Consider the following 17,483-nt stretch of genomic DNA (forward strand, 5'->3'; position numbering starts at 1 on the left):
AGACCATGTGAAAGTCCAGTGTCCATGCTGTCACTGGTGCTGTGGACAGGGAAGCTTCTTTTGCAGTGGTATCAATAACTGCAGACTCATAACTGAAAATCAGGGACATTGAAGGCTCCTGTGACAAACCCCCACCCCCAGCAAAAATATAAATCCAGACAGGAAACTATGGAAGAGAGTCCTTAAGATCTGTGATAAGGATGCTGAAGTGTAGCTCTTCACAGTTGATGGCTTCTCTCAGGGGTGTGGGGAAGACTCAGTTTTCTTTAAGGGGCTGGCCACTGGGAGTGTACCCATACTTCATATATGAGCAACACAAATTGAAGTTGGAGTTTTTTTTTTCTTTCTTTTTCTTTTTCTTTTTCATTTTTTGGTGGGGTAGTGATGATGGTGGAAAGGGTAGGAGGGGGTGGACCTGGGAAGAATAGAAAGCAAGTATTACTGGGGTACATTGTATGAAATTTCCAAATAATTAATAAAAAGATATTCTCTTGGGGGGAAGGAATCCATAATGAGAAAGTATTGTTTTAAAAGAATAGACTATTTTAACTAATAACTATAGTTATTTCAGAAAGAAGATAGTAACTACAAATCTCTAAGCCTCACCGAGGTTCTGTTGTTGACAGTGAGACAGTAATCTGGCACTATGTAACTCACTCTTGAATTTTAACATTTATCTCTAATAACCTCTCCCTTTACATCCTCCCTCCCTCTCTCTATGTGTGTGTGTGTGTGTGTGTGTGTGTGTGTGTGTGTGTGTGTGTGCGCGCGCTCACATGTATGCAAATATGCATATTCAGATTCATACAAATGGAATCATCCATTTCAAATAAGTATAGCAATTATTGTTTGCTACCAAAGTCTATGAGACTTGGTATGCCTACAACTTTTCTGAAAAATAAAATTAGATAGAGGAAGAGACACCTACCTATCCTTGATGCAATGTATTATTACATATTTTGTCTTATGCTAAACTTGTGATTTGGAAAGTAAAATACTCTTTGGCCAGAAAGTTGGGAAATACCATGGTTTTTTTTGTTTTTGTTTTTTTGAGACAGGGTTTCTCTATGTAGCCTTGACTGTCCTGGACTCGATTTTGTAGACCAGGCTGGCCTCAAACTCACAGCTATCCACCTGCCTCTGGCTCCCAAGTGTTGGGATTAAAGGCGTGCGCCACCACCATCCAGCCAACATAATAAACTAAATGTCCTATAATAGATACTTTTTTCCATTTAAAAGTGAGAATACTTGTAGTATTTTCATATTACGTTGTAACTTATAGCTTAAAACCCTGTCTTAAATTATAAAGTTGTATTCAAAGACTGAATTCATATTGATATTTTCTTTTGTGAATGTCAGAGCAAAGTCCAGATGCAATGTGAGTCTTCTTTATTTTATAGGCCTATGAAGAGTACACCAGCAAGCTAGATGCCCTCCAGCAAAGAGAGCAACAGCTATTGGAATCCCTGGGGAACGGAACTGATTTTTCTGTTTCTAGCTCTGCATCAATGGACACCGTTACATCCTCCTCTTCTTCTAGCCTTTCAGTGCTACCTTCATCTCTTTCAGTTTTTCAAACTCCCACAGATGTATCACGAAACAACCCCAAGTCACCACAAAAACCTATCGTTAGAGTCTTCCTGCCCAACAAACAGAGGACCGTGGTGAGTCACTGTTTATTGCCATTGTTTTGCTTTTTTCTTGTGTTAAACATTATCATGGCATATTGAGAGCCATGCAAATGGACTCATCCATTTTAAACAAGGATAGGAAAGACAGAATTGTTTTGTGTCAAGTCTACATAGTTAGCAGATCTCTTTTTAATTAGTGTTTGTTTGTTTGTTTGTTTGTTTGTTTTTTGAGACATGATTTCACTTGTAGGCTTGGCTGGCCTATAACTAAGTTGACCCAGGCTGGTCTCTAACTAACAGAGATCTGCCTCTCAAAAGCTGTGATGTCACCGTTCCTGACAACCTGTCAGACTTCATTGGCATTTAAATATAAGCACCAGTTAAGAGTTAGTCAAGAGGAGCTGGAGAGGTGGGTGAGAGCTTAAGAGCACTGACTGCTCTTCCAAAGGTCCTGAGTTCAATTCCCAGCAACCACATGGTGGCTCACAGCCATCTATAGTGGATCTGGTGCCCTCTTCTGGCGGGCAGGTGTACATGCAGGCAGAGCACTGTATACATAATAATAAATTAAAAAAAAAAGAGTCAGAAAGCTGGGTGTGTTAGCACACACCTTTAATCCCCAACATTCAAGAGGCAGAGGCAGGTGGATAGATGTGAGTTTGAGGCCAGCGTGGTCCAGGACAGCCAAGGCTACACAGAACCCTGTCTCGAAGGAAAAAAGAAAGAAAGAAAGAAAGAAATGATTTGAAAGAAAGCCTCCTTCTCTTTACCTCTTACATGCATTTATATTGTAGGTACCCGCCCGATGTGGTGTTACAGTCCGAGACAGTTTGAAGAAGGCACTGATGATGAGAGGCCTCATCCCAGAGTGCTGTGCTGTCTACAGAATTCAGGATGGGTATGGTTTGTATGTCTCCAGCCCTGTTTTGTAGTCTTTATCCAAATCTAGGGAATGGAAAAATAATGCAGGGACCGTTAACATTGGCTGCTTTTTTAGAGGACCTGGGTTCAATTCCCAGTACCCACATGGCAGCTCCTAGCCCATCTATACGTTGTTCTAGGAGATTTATCGCTATTATGTCTCCTCAGGCATGCATGAGGTACATAGGCTTACATGCAGGGAAAACAACTACACATTAAAAAGAGAGACAGAGAGAGAAAATATGTTTTACTAAAAGATTTAGAATATCAACTTTAAAATATTGTACTAATACCACTCTTAAAGAAATCTTAAGAGGCCATTGATAATGTGTGTGGTTGTACTGTTTATTCCTTTATTAGAATTTATAGTTTCTATAATTTGTGAACCATTAGAACAGCAGCTCTCAACCTGGGGTCGAATTAGCCTTTCACAGGGGTTGCCTAAGAGCACTGGAAAACACAAACGTGTTTGTTTACAGTGCAGTTCATAAGAGTAGCAAAATTACAGTTATCAGTAGCAATGAAAATAATTTCATTGTGGGGATAACCACAATATAAGAAACTATGTTAAAGGGTCGCAGCACAGCATTAGGTAGATCCAGAAGCACTGCATTAGGATGTGATTTGTGTAGACAGTGTGCATTCCTTCAGTCCTCCTGCTTAAGTACAAGCTCACAGTTCCACAAAAAGTCTACCAAGATCTATGGCTTACATTGAAGCATTTTTCCATAAAGTAATATTGTTCCAAGATAGTTATATTTTAATCTACATCTTGAGGCATATTGTACCTTGAATGCTCTTTTTTTCTGTTGGTAGGTAAGACCATATTTGTGGCTTTTGTTGGTTCGTGGTTTGTTTTTTAAACCCTAGTAGCAATTCGGTTTTGACTGTTGTCGGTTTTTCAGGACCAACTTAGAGTGAATATACTGATACTGCTCTTCATCTAAGAATAGTAGTTTATTAAAGTTAAACTTAAAAATTAACACTTAAATTTCTAATATGAAAACAGGGAGCCAAACCTTAGTGTTAGCTGTTCTGTAACTATTTTCATATCTTAGCATGATGTTTATATATATTTTGGGGTACGATAATCAAGAAAGGTTTTTGCCTGCATTTTTTTCAGAGAGAAGAAGCCAATTGGCTGGGACACGGATATTTCCTGGCTCACTGGGGAGGAGCTGCACGTAGAAGTACTAGAGAACGTCCCGCTCACAACACACAACTTTGTATGTACCTTTTCTTATTTATGAGTTGTCAAAATGGTCAGTTTCTTTTTCTGTTTTTGGTTTTTCGAGACAGGGTTTCTCTGTGTAGCCTTGGCTGTCCTGATATTCACTCTGTAGACCAGGCTGGCCTCAAACTCACAGGCATTTATTTACAGTACAGTTCATAACAGTAGCAAACTTGCCTCTTCTTCCCGAGTGCTGAAGTCTGTGCCACCATACCCAGTGGTCAGTTTATTGAATGGTTGTTTTTTTTCCTTTTCTTTCTTTCTTTTTTTTTTTTTTTTCTTTTTTATTTCTTTCTTTCTTTTTTTTTTTTTTTTTTAGGGAATATGTAAAACAGATAATATGATTGATAATTTTCCTAAGTTCTGTTCTTTAAAATCTTGTATCTAAAAAGTTTTGTTAATTCTTTCTATATAATTTAAAAAACATGTACTGTATCTCTTAAAAGAACAACAAATAAGTCCAGCACTAGTGCCACATGACTTTAATCCCTGCACTCGGGGGGCAGAGACAGGTGGTTCTCTGTGAATTCAAGGCTAGCCTGGTCTACATAGTTAAGTTCCAGGACAGCCAGTTCTTCTCCGAAAAATCTTGTCTCAAAAAATGCAAATAAAACAAAAAAAAGAAGAAGAAGAAAAATTAGTATGATGTAAAAATCTATCTAGTAAAGTAAGATTTTTGTAAAAGTCATCATTTGTATAGATGAATAGGAAATTGTAGTTTTCTGTGTACACAAATGCATGGCAGTAAGCACAGTTTACCTGTTTTTTCTCTTCATTGCTTTTCCATTCCTCTCTCTTTTTAAAGTGAAAACTGGAGTCATACTGTGTGATATTCTTTTTTTTTTTTCTTCTAAATTTATAGGATTGTGAGCATTGTTCTGTTTCAGTATATGTAGCTTTCTACTTGGAATGATTGCCTAGTGTAAAAATCTGATATCTTTCCTCTATTAATAGAAATATAAATTTTTATTTTTATAGAATATTATGTGCAGAGTTAGACTCCCTATATTTTGACACACATACTGTTTCTGAAAAATAAGGTAATGGATGGGAAGTTAGAGTAGTTGAGGATTAAACTCTCTTTGAGACTTTTTCTTGTGTTTTTTGCATTTGGTGAAACCTACCTTAAGCTTGTCACCAGTGTGTAGTAGCCTCTTAACTGCACATCGCACTCCCTAACTTGCCACATATCTTTAGATAGGCTTAGATGCTATTTCAGACTGAGCATAAGCTATGACCCAGAAGAAATAATAGATCTTTCTTGGTTCATCTTTATTCACAAAGGTATCTTTCAGACATGGCTTGTGTGAAACCCATCTGAAATCATACCACTGTCTTTACCCTTCGCATGTTCCGCTCTTTTCTCTATTCCCATCCTTTCCTCCACCCCCAACATATGTGTATACGTATGAGTGTGTGTAAAACAGTAGATACACACGAGTGGCAGCAAGAAAGCACTAGGTAGGCAGGTGAAGGACATTCAGCCTTCATTAAACGACACGTTGTCTGTGAGATTGATTTGAGTGGTTGGCAAAAAGTCAGATGTGTTTGTTTGTTGCAGTACTAAAGATGCTTTGCTTGGCAATTAAATATCAAAGGATGTATTTTTCCTTTCTGTATAATCACAGGCAAATGGAAAAGGAGAAAAGCTAGAAACAAGCATTTGCTTTTTTCACATGCTTTCTCAAGTAATGGGGAAACTGAAGAAAGCAGATCCTTCTATGTAAAGGTTCTTGAAAGGCCAGAATGGATTATTTGCCAGACTATAATTTTCAGTAACTTTATTAAATAAATATTTTTTGAAAATAGAACTTCGAGCCAGGTACAATGGCTCATACCTGTAATTCCAGCACTCGGGAGGCAGAGGCAGGTGGATCACTGTGAGTTCATGGCCAGCCTGGTCTACAAAGAATCCAGGAGAGCAAAGGCTACATAGAGAAACCCTGTCTTAAAAAACAAACAAACAAACAAACAAACAAAACCCAAAAAGGAAAGGGTAGGAAAGAGAAAAGAAAAGAAAATAGAACTTTAAACTTGGTATTCTGGCACACAACCTCAATCCTAGCACTGGGAAGCAGTGTCAGGCAAATGACTGGGAATTGAAGGACAGCCTGGTCTACACAGTAAGGCCCTATCTCCAAAAAATAAAAGAAAGTTTCAGAGCAGATGTGCTTTTCACACCTGGAAGGCAGAAACAGGAGTCTGCTTGAAAGTTCAAGACCATTTAAACTGAAAGGGAGATGTAATTTGGAGTTACATTAAATATATCATAAAAAGCATTTATATGTAATAAAGGGTGTAAAATTCTAAGTTATACTTGATCTAAATACTGCTATATAAGTTCAAGTATATATTGGATTGTAATAAAAATACACTTATTACTTTGGGGTTTTTAAAAAATGAAAACCAAGATGATTGAAAATACACAACAAAGGGGCTGAAGAGATGGCTTAGTGGTTAAGAGCACTGGCTGTTCTTCCAAAGGTCCTGAGTTCAATTCTCAGCAATCACATGGTGGCTCTCAACATTCTATGGTAAAAACCTAATGCCCTCTTCTGGCCTGCAGGTGTACATGCAGGCAGAACACTGTATACATAATAATAAATAAATTTTTTTTTTTAAAGAAAATACACAGCAAAGAATGAAGTCATCCTTGCTATCAGTATTCTGAAGTAGCCATTGTTAAGAGTTCTGTTACAGTCAGGCAGCTCTGTAATCTCAGACCAGGAGGCAGAAGCAGGTAGAGAGCTGTGAGTTCTGCCTCTTATTTACTACACTATATACACATTTTTATATAATTTCTCCCTTTGGGAACAAAGGGTTCCCTTAGTACAGTGTAGTTTCTTTAATCCATGTAGTAACCAAAAGTCACTGATAATTTTTTTAAAGAATTTTGAATATTTATTTATTCTGTTATATGAAGAAAGAAGTTCATCTGAAAGCATAAACTAAAAATAAGTCCACATCAGACATTCTTCTAGAGGTGTCTAAACAATATGTTAAAGTTTGAGGGGAGAAGTTTCCTTCCCTATTATCCACATTTCAGAGCTAAACTCTAAGAAGTTGCTGAATGTGTCGGGTGGTGCTAGCGCACATCTTTACTACCAGCACTTGGGAGGCAGAGGCAGGCTGATGTCTGTGAATTTGAGGCTACCTGGTCTCCCGAGTGAGTTGCAGGACAACCAGGACTATACAGAGAAGCCCTATCCCACAAAACCAAAAAAGAAGTTGCTGAATTCAATAATAATATATCTTGTGTTACAAACAATTGAGTTCGTAATTCTTTGGTCAGATAAAATAATCCCCACTACACCTTAATAAAATTACAGTGTAGATTTCATGAAGCCATTGATAATTTTTAATAGTTTCTGTTAAGCTCTTGGGTAATTATTTTCATATTACTAGATATCTGTTAGCCACGATTTCTTGCTTTATCAACCTTAGACATCATCTACTGTTAGGAATAGCTCATTTGCCTTCTCCCCATCCTCTCTTCCATCTTGTTGTTCTGTTTGATACCTATGAGAGTTTAAATAAGTCTTTGTTTCTTGTGCTGTCAGCACTAGCATCCATTTACTTTGCTTCCCTCTTGTATAGTAACTAAAAGATAACTTTGCTTTTCCTTCCTTTGCCTCTATCGCTCCATTTTCTACTTGTACCTTTTTATGTTGTTAAGCTTAAAATTAGCTATTCCTTTTAATTCAGATTTTTTTAATTTTTTGAGAATTTCATGTATGAGTCTCTGTAAATGTTGCTTGTTGACTGACCACTAGGGATTAGCTAACATATCAGGCTCAATTCTTTTATTTTTGTGCCGTCTTGATTTCTGAGTTAGGATGAGATAGGATTTCAATACCCATGGTAACACACCACTTGTGTTTTGGTGTGTCACTTTTTATGATATAAATATATTAAATTGTTATTTTAAGTAAGAAAGTGAATGTAATATGTTGGCTTATGAAAAGGATTCTTGCAAGTAATTGAAACCCTTTATGATTTTTGACTTTGCAGGTACGGAAAACTTTTTTCACCCTAGCATTTTGTGACTTTTGTCGAAAGCTGCTTTTCCAGGGTTTCCGCTGTCAAACCTGTGGTTATAAGTTTCACCAGCGTTGTAGTACAGAGGTTCCACTGATGTGTGTTAATTATGACCAACTTGAGTAAGTAATCCACAAAGAACCTCTTTGCTTCTACTTTATAGTTAAATTTTCATAATATAAAATTAGTATACATTGAAAATCATGAGGGATGTTCTGCCCAATGCAGTTGTTACAGAATTGTAAAAGTAACAAATACTACAGGCAACTCCTCTCTCAGACAAATGAGCACTGGGTCTGCTGCACATAAAGCTTATGTTTCATGCTAGTAACATGTTTATGTAACACCTACTAGTCCTTAGAAATCACTTTTATATAGTTTGGGGCTGGATATAGAATAGTGTTTGAATTAAGTTGACTATTGTAGTTTTGGACAATGAGTCTGATTCTGTGATCTGTTTAATGTTGGTAGTCTTCCCACACTCTTCACCTCACACTTGTCTCTCTAGTTCACCATTAGCACTTCCCTTTATTTAAAAGAATAATTACACACAATTTTCTTTCTTTCTAAATTTTTTTCCTTTATTCTGTAGTATGCCTAATAAATTTGATGCAGTCTATTGTAATCTTTTGCTGCTGCTGAAATGGAGTTTGACTTAAAATAAATCATGATGTCATATCTAACTTAGCACCTACTTGGGGGGCAGAGACAGATGGATCTTTGCGAGTTCAAGGCCAGCCTGGGCTACACAGTGAATCCATCTTAGAAGATATAAAAAGGATAATCTAACTTAGTGCTAGATATTTTTCTTCTAATTTTTAAAACAGCAAGCCTGATTTTCCCCCCTGTAATATATAGAAGTTGACTGAAAAGAACAATTAGTTTTAGATCTGAGTGTGCCCTTAAAAGTATAATATAATTTTTTAAAAAGAAACCTGTAGACAAAGATACACTTAATTGGGTTTTAACAGTCCTTTCTGAAAGTAAAACTTGATTTCATATTTTCTCATTACCTCTGTGTTCTTGTATATTGAAGCTTCTGGGTTTTGCACAAGTTAGGTTTGTTTTGTTTTGTTTTGTTTTTGCCTCACAGTTTGCTGTTTGTCTCCAAGTTCTTTGGGCATCACCCAGTACCACAGGAGGAGGCCTCCTTAGCAGAGACTGCCCTGACATCGGGATCCCCTTCTGCACCCCCCTCAGACTCTATTGGGTATGATGTTATTCCTGCTGTTTAATGACATGCTATTTGAACTGTCTTCCTTTGGATCTTTTAGGTAATTGTAAACCTTTCCAACACTAGAACTGTTAAATTATACATATTTTTCTCCAATAATGTATTTTATCACAGCATTCAAGCATTTACATGCATTTGGTACAGAATGGGATTAAAAGCCTGGTATGGTGGCTCACTTCTTTAATCCCAGCAGTCGGGAGGCAGAAGCAGGCGGATCTCTGTGAGTTGGAGGCTGACTTGGTCTACACAGTGAGTTATTGTCTCAAAAAATAACATGCACACACACAGAGTCATCAATTAATGGCATTAAAGCTAGTGTAGGCTATATTTTAAGATCAACTGTGAAAAAAAAACACATAAAATTCTTATGACCAGCCTTTGTATTTTGTTTTTTGCTTTGTTTCTTTGTTTGTTTGTTTGTTTGTTTGTTTTTCTCTTAAGGACAGAATTTCTCTGTGAGGCCCTACCCGTCTTGGACTTTACTTTGTAGACTAGGCTGGCCTGTGTAACCTTGGCTGTCCTAGACTCGCCTTGTAGACCAGGCTGGCTTTGAACTCAGTGATCTACTGCCCTCTGCCTCCTAAATGCTGGGAATAAAGACATGCGCTACCATGCCTGACAATTTTTTTTAAAGTATAAATCATAATAGAGTATATTTGACTTTGTAATAAGAACATAAATAATTTATATTTATAGAATGCAAGAAGATAGAATGTACTCAAGAAAGTTTAATGGACATGTACTTTGAACTAGTCTTTACAGCCAGGTCTGTTACAGAGACAGAGAGACTGAGAGATTGATGGATTCTGACCTAGAATATTTCAGAAATATTTAATGGACAGGTATTTGTCTTAACATTACCTTTTCCTATTCTTCACAATATGTTATTTCTTTAGACTTTAAAAACATTCATTTATTTACTTACTGTCTGAGCAGTACTGTGTAGGTGTTTGTGCAGGTATGATATGCTGTGGTGCATGTGTAGACGTCAGGGAACAACTTTCTGGAGTCTTTTCTCTCCTTCCACTGTAGAACCAGGAATCAGCCTTTCCTGACAACCACACATACAGCCATTTGGCCGGCCCTTATTTCTTTACACTCATACCTTTAAGAATGATAACAATAAGTTGGTACTTTTAGCAGATCTTCAATTTTTATGAAGCCAGCCTTCCTGAGGTTTCACAGGTTAAAAATTTATCAAAAAAAATTTTTTTTCTCTAGGAATGATGGCTCATTTCTATAATCTCAGCATTTGGGAGGCTGAGGCAGGAGGATTGCAATGAATTTGAGCTCATCCTGGGCTAAAGAGAGACCTCATCTCTGAAATAAATTGAAGATTAGATGTGTAGCTCAGTCAGCAGAGTATTTGTCTAGCACACACAGCCCTGAATTTGTTCCCAGCACTTGGGACATAGAAGAAGGGGAATCAGAAGTTCAGGGTCATCCTCAGGAGGTGTGAGGACAGTCCGAGACACACAGTGTAGGGAGGGAGGCTAGAGAGTTGGCTCAGCAGTTAAGCTCTGCAGGAAAGAAGGATAAAGTTCCTATCACCCCCATAACAGCCTAGGCATGGTCCCATGCACACCTGTAATGCTAGCACTAAGAGGGTTAGAGACAGGAGGATTGCTGGGACTGGCTGGCTTGCAATCTAGTTGAAAAGATTTGATTTCCAGGATGAAGGAGAGACCCTTCCTCAAATAAGACAAAAAGTAATAGAGACCGCTACCCTCTTTGTTCTGACCTAACACATAACATAGCACATTCTTCCACGCACACACAATTGAGATGGCTCAGTCACTAAAAGTGCTTGCCATAGGGCTATGAAATTTGACAAAGGCCAAATGTGATACATCTGTAATCCTAGCACTCCTACAACAGGATGAGAGATAGAAGCAAGAACATCAGCAGAAGTCTACACAGCATTAGCAGTAACAAGAGACCATCCCTCAAAAATAGTTAGGAAGAGAACTAACTCCAGAAAATTGGTTCTCTTGCCTCCTTCTGTGCATCATGGCATTTGCACACCTGTAAACACACACACACACACACACACACACACACACACACACACACACAAAATAAATTCTAGATATAAAAAAGATTTTATTTTAAATAATATATTATCTTTTTATCTCTAGGAAATGCTCCTTATTTAGTGTTGTCAGATTATAAGTTGTTTATGTTGGCTCTGCCATTTAGTTGTATGTTTTTTAGATGATCAAATCAAAATGTTGTTTGGGACTTTAATTAAGCTAATTAATCCTTTGGCTGTGGCAGTTCCTCCTAACAGAATCTATAGACCTGTGGTACTTTTCTAATGGCAGGTCCCAGTTCTGTGAGCTGAGTTGCAGAATATAATAAAATTAGCTTGGTCTCTCTAAAGGGTCATAGTAGTAACAATACAGTTTGTCTCCTAGTGAAGGAATGCTGTTTTACAATTCAGAAACCATTTGCCTCTGCCACATGTATTTTTCCTTAACTAGAGTGAAATGGATTCTCATCTTAAAGTACATACTTCTCTACAAGTTAATTTCCTAATGCTTTTGTGTCACCGTGTAAAATAACTTTTATAAAGATAGAAGCCAGTGTTCTCTAGAGAACAGAACTTATCTACTGAACTTAGAGGCAGAGACAGAGAGAGAAAGTGTGTGTAGCTAGAGCAACAATGGCTGTCTGCTAACGGAAGGTCCAACAGTCAAGTAATAGTTCAGCCTAGGAGGCTGACTATTCCTGTGATCTTCAGTGTTCACCAGAATCCTGAAGAAGTGGGCTCTAATGCCAGTGAAGGCGTGGACTTGCTAGCAAGAGCAAGCTTCTTTCTTCTGTGTTCTTTTATTTAGGCTGCCAGCAGAAGGTGTGGCCCAGATTAAAGATGGATCCCTACCTCAGAAAATCTGGATTAGAGGTGGATCTTTCTGCCTCAACGATCCAGATTAGATTAGGTCTTCCCACTTCAAATGGTTTAATTGAGAAAAAAAGTCCCTCATAGTGTGCCCAGCCATTTGAGCTTTAGTTAATTCCAGATGTAGTCAAGTTGACAACCAAAAATAGCATCATAGCAATTATGTTCAATATCATGATATGGCATTTGTTATTAGTGCTGATAAATATAACAGTCCTGAAACAAGTATGGGCATACCAAGGAATTCTGAAAAGTTAATGCATTGGCCAGCATAGACCACAAAGAGATCACTACCTCCTTTTTGTCTATTACTGAGCACAAACAGTCACTTTGCTTTAAAAAAAAAAACTGTAAATAGTTTAACCAAAAACTGAAGTCTAAACTATTAGCAATTTTCTAGAGTATTAGAATTAAAAAGGTTTGTGGGAGGACCAGTACAATTATATACCACTGGGAGAAAGCCAATTAGATGGTATCCAAGGCCCTTCATAGATAGGTTAGGTATACATTACCTTGTTTCAAGGAAAGATTCTACAGTACACAAATGCAGTTTTATCAGTTTTCTAAAATGATGAGAATTAGGAATATACTGGTTTATATTAAGCAGAATCAGAACAGACTAAATAAGAGTATACCTGTCACCTAATACAGACTTGTGCTGCATGGCCCCCAGCTTCTTTGAGAAGATATTAATGAGAAGCCAAATTATAATTAGAGGATTGTTGTAGTTAAGCATTGAATTAAAATGTTGTACAGGTGGGTGTAAGAATAAAATATTGTCTACAGTTATCATGTACTTGCCTTAAAGGCTAGAAAAGTTAGCTTTAAACCAAGACATACTTTCTCCTTCCAAATGGAAAGAGTCCGTCACATTGGCTTTGCTTAACAGGCCCTCGTCTTTTACCACAGTGAGTGCAGGGTTTGACTCTCCTTGCTTCTGATCACTGTCCTTTATAACAGAGTTCTGGTTTGTTATCCAGCACATATTTCTGTCATAGTCCTTACTCAGTAAGTTTCAGGAATAATGTATTGCCTTTCCACCTGTGCTAGGTCACATACTATATTAACTAGGCCATTCTCACAGGTCTGGTTAATTCAGGCTTTCCCAGTGTTTAGTCCTGAATTAGAGGGCACTATTGTCCTAAGACTAAGTAGCATTAACAGTTTGCGCTTCTCAATACTTACTAACAAATAGCTGTTTGAAATTTCCTTAGCAAAGACTGTACTTAGCTTTATAAAGCAAGAGAAAAGACAGCTTTTTAACACAAACTTCTTTCCTTATCCTTATCTTATGATTATGTGCTTTAGATTCTGAGGACGTGCTTTATTTAGAGGCTTTTTGTTACTCTTGAGTTTTGCTCCCCAAATTTTTACTCTACCAATTTCTAGTACTTTTTTATTAATTTTTTATTATATTTATTTAATATGTGTGTATGCCCATGCACATGCCAAGGCACATGTGTGGAAGTCAAAAGACAGCTTTGGGGAGTAAGGTCTCCCTCCACCAACTGGCCCCCAGGGAACAATGCCAGGTCACCAGGCTTAACTAGCAAGAACCTTTTTGTCCACTGGCCCCTCCTGTTTTGTCTCCTTACTGTTCTTTTATAGTTTCCTTTCTTGACTGTCTTTTTGTTATCTCAACCTTGTCTTTCTAGTCTAATAACGATTAAATGGTGCTGGTTAGTTTTTATAATGTGGGGTAAAATGGTGACCAGTATGTGCAAAGAACTCGGTCTGTGTTGGGCCATTCACGGCCAGCGGAGGCTCAGTCTGATCCTTACTGTATCTTCTTCCAAGTAGTAATAGTAATCACTGCCCTGCTCCCGAGGAGCTTTTCTGAATGGTCTACAATCTTTATAGGGGTTCACAGTCTAGCCTCAGACTTCCAGTGTTCTTCATGACAGGTTCACGAGGCCAGCAATCAGATTCTATTATCTATAGCAAAATAATAACAAGAATAGTAATAATAAATTTAAAAGGCATTCTGTAACCTGTTAGAGTATTACAATCAAAATAATCTTAGGGGTTGGAAAGATGGTACAGTAGCTCAGTGCTTATCGTACAAACTTGAGGGTTTGAGTTTGGGTCCCCATTGCCTCTTAAAAAATTGGGCTGTGGGGCTGGAGAGATGGCTCAGAGGTTAAGAGCACTGGCTGCTTTTCCAGAGGACCTGAGTTCAATTCCCAGAAACCATCTATAATATGAACTGATGCCCTCTTCTATCATGCATGTGTACATGCAGATAGAACATTCATATACAGAAAATAAATTTTTTTAAAAAGTTGGGTTGTGACTGTCTGAGACCTGTGACCCCAGTGCTGGGAAAACAGAGACAAGATGATTTTTGGAATTTGCTGGCCAGCCAGTCTAACCAATTGTAAATTCTAGGTTCAGTGAGAAGACTGTGTCTCAAAAAGTAAGGTAGAGCGGAAGGCACCTGGCACCAGTCTCTGGCTTCCATGTGCACCCGGCAACCACACACCAAAATTTTTTAGTTGTTTTAAATATTTGCTTCAGTGTTTAATATTATATGGTCCTTTTCTTGTTTGCTTGTTTCTGGTGTTAATAATTAGACATAAAAATTTTTGAAAAAGAAAAGATAACTGGCACCATACAGATTATCTTCTGAAATTTTGGAGATGACCTTTTGATATGATAGAAATTTCATTCAACACTGGCATTGAGCAGCAGTTATAACTTGGGGCTCCTGAAATATACAGGTATATTCTCAAAATTATTTGTAATTTCATAACTATTTCCTTCAAATTTTCATTTGAGTAACATCAGATTATGAGGAATGGTATATAAGAAACAAAGCATATTTTATTGAGCTCGCCTTTACCTGGAGCATTTATTTCTATTTATAATTTTAAAGGATAAGGGCCTCTTCTACTGATTAACCACAGGTAATTTCTAGCCATTTGTAGACTCCTCTGGAGTTTTCTGGATCAGAACGATTGCTCTTATCACTGGTATTGGCAGTACTGGTTGTAGGTATGTTTTTTAAACTAATGCTTTTGTAAAGCCATTACTACTGGAATTTTGTTTCTTTAAAGCTTATCATTTTTTACACAAAATCTTGTAACTTTCATTTTAAGTATTATTATTAACATAATTGCTCCAAATCTTATCTTCCCAATGACTTGGTCTTTCCAGGTCCCAAATCCTCACCAGTCCATCTCCTTCAAAATCCATTCCAATTCCACAGCCCTTCCGACCAGCAGATGAAGATCATCGAAATCAGTTTGGGCAACGAGACCGGTCCTCCTCAGCTCCCAATGTTCACATAAACACAATTGAACCTGTCAATATTGATGTAAGTACTAGCATTGCTAGAACTAAACTATTCAAGTGTGTTTCTTTGGTTTTCTGTTATACATTTCATATAGATTGGAAGTAAATGCCACTGTTCATTTATCATTTTAATGCTAGGCTCATAAGTTATAGATCCAAAAAGTTTATCATCTTCTCTGATTATATTAAGTACTTCTCTATTGCCAAGTTACAGTTAAATTTCATTTTTTCTATGATACTGTCTCTGTAAAAGTTTAAGTTAAAATGATTTTATTTTAATTTAAATTTAAGAATTTGAATATAAGAATTAATAGAAGCCCTTGAGGGAATTTATGAATCATCTAAGATTTTTATGCAATTTATGTGTTATAAAAATGACACAAATTTTTATATTTGATCTGTCATGAGTTTGGCATTACAACCAACAAAAACAGTTCTATGTTTATATTTAAAATCTTATAGTTGGAACTATAACTTAAATTATGAACTTTTTAAATACTTTATTATATATTTTAATTTAAATACCAAAAAAAAATCACAAGTAACAGATTATAAAATCAGACTTTCTACTTTTTATTAAATCCCCCCCTTATTTTAGAGAATAAGTTCATTTAAGTGGCCTTTCTCTATGTAGACCTGCATACACAGGAAAAGAGAAGTGGGGGAGAGAGAGATGGGAGGAAGGAGCTTGGAAAATAAGGAGTCAAACCATATTGTAGGTTAGCTGTGTTCAAGCTTGTAACCTTCGTCTTTATTTGAAAACAAACGACTTTTGAAACGATTTCCCTTTTTCTCTGCTTGTGACTGTCCTTCTGGCTCCTTGGCCTTGGCTATTTGAAGAATCACTTTATATCATACTCTTTTATTTTTTTTCACGACTCAGATTATTCTGACTTATTGATACCACCATTTGATTCCATATTTCTTCATTCGAACAACTTACTGCACTTTTTCCTCCTATTAATTTTTCTTTATTCATTTCCATCCTGGCGCTCTCACCAAGACAGTCGTTTATAACACTTATCTGTTCCCTTGTTTGAAAGCTTTTAATGACAACATTTTTATTCATGCTCAGTCACTTCTTATTATCTGAGAAAAAAGACCTCTAACTCTAGGCTCAGCACCTAGGGATTTAGGATGAATTAAAAATACACCATTTTTCCCCTCTGTGATGTTGCAGTTTAGTGCATGAATCAGATATACAAATCATCACCAAAATATATGTTAGTTCACAGAAGGGCTGTTATAACTCTGTCTGCTTGGGTGTAGGAATATTTAGCAGAGAAGAGATGATGTTAAAGCCGCTTTGTAAAAGATGAAGGTATTTATTAAGTACACTGTATAAGGAGTTATTTTAAGAGGTATTTGTTAAGGAAATAGTATGTACAAGATTGTGGAGTTGTCTTTACATGGAAGGAATTATTTATTGATATCATAGGCTTTCAGGAGAAGGCTGAAAATGGTGGAAAGTGAAAGTAGGAAGTGTTGGTATTGACTGATTCTTATATTACTCTAATATAGAGGTAGGAGTTCTAAAACACATTGGGAGAGAGCTACAACTTACAATATAGCCCAAAGCAGTCTTGAACTTGCTCCCTACCTTACTATCTTTTGTAAGTGGGCTGGTAAAACACGTCTGACTGAACACACATTTTGAGCATGATATGTCATCTCAGTGTTTCAGAATACTCTTGGGAGCTGGTCTGGAAGATCGATCAAATGGATAGCATGTATAAGGGCAGAACCGTCAGCAGTGTGGGGTTTGCTTTCCAAGAGGATACTGTAAATGTTTGAGCTCAAGTAGCAGTAGTGGCAAGAGAGAGAATGTGTTGAGGGAGTGAAGACTGTGGTATTCAGATATGTTTCCTTGGCCGTGCTTCATGAGAAATTTATCATCTTTATCTTATTCAGAAGATACTCAGTTTATAGAGTCAAGAAACCAACCCATGATCACATAGCTAATAAATGACTGAAATGGAGTTAATCTGTGTAAGCCTGGCTCTCTTTTCTTGTACTTAGCCACTCTATATCAGCAGAGGAGAAAGGTTAAAGAGAAGAAGAGCAGTTGGCTTTCTGGCATACAGATACTTGGCTATAGACCTGGGCAGGGTCTATAGATACCTGTAGAAAAATGATAATTTTTGCTTTTACCCAAGTGACTTTAGAATATCTATGGGAGTATTGTGACCTCAAATGGAAATATGGCTTGAAGAAAACTAGTGTGTTTGTGTC

At 37.1% G+C, this 17,483-nt stretch overlaps 1 protein-coding gene across 3 annotated transcripts in view; it reads left to right on the top strand.

Moving 5' to 3' along the window:
* BRAF (B-Raf proto-oncogene, serine/threonine kinase) overlaps positions 1 to 17,483 on the top strand; it is a 109,743-nt gene that overhangs the window by 48,051 nt on the left and 44,209 nt on the right. For all 3 annotated transcript variants that reach the window (XM_084785217.1, XM_084785216.1, XM_084785218.1), the window contains exons 3-8: positions 1,401 to 1,664; positions 2,426 to 2,529; positions 3,676 to 3,778; positions 7,795 to 7,943; positions 8,915 to 9,031; positions 15,114 to 15,273. In XM_084785217.1, the coding sequence (XP_084641343.1) occupies positions 1,401 to 1,664; positions 2,426 to 2,529; positions 3,676 to 3,778; positions 7,795 to 7,943; positions 8,915 to 9,031; positions 15,114 to 15,273 (897 nt within the window). The remainder of the gene's footprint in view (positions 1 to 1,400; positions 1,665 to 2,425; positions 2,530 to 3,675; positions 3,779 to 7,794; positions 7,944 to 8,914; positions 9,032 to 15,113; positions 15,274 to 17,483) is intronic.

Source organism: Acomys minous (genome assembly GCF_964271855.1).
Source record: "Acomys minous genome assembly, chromosome: 6".
NCBI lineage: Eukaryota > Metazoa > Chordata > Mammalia > Rodentia > Muridae > Acomys > Acomys minous.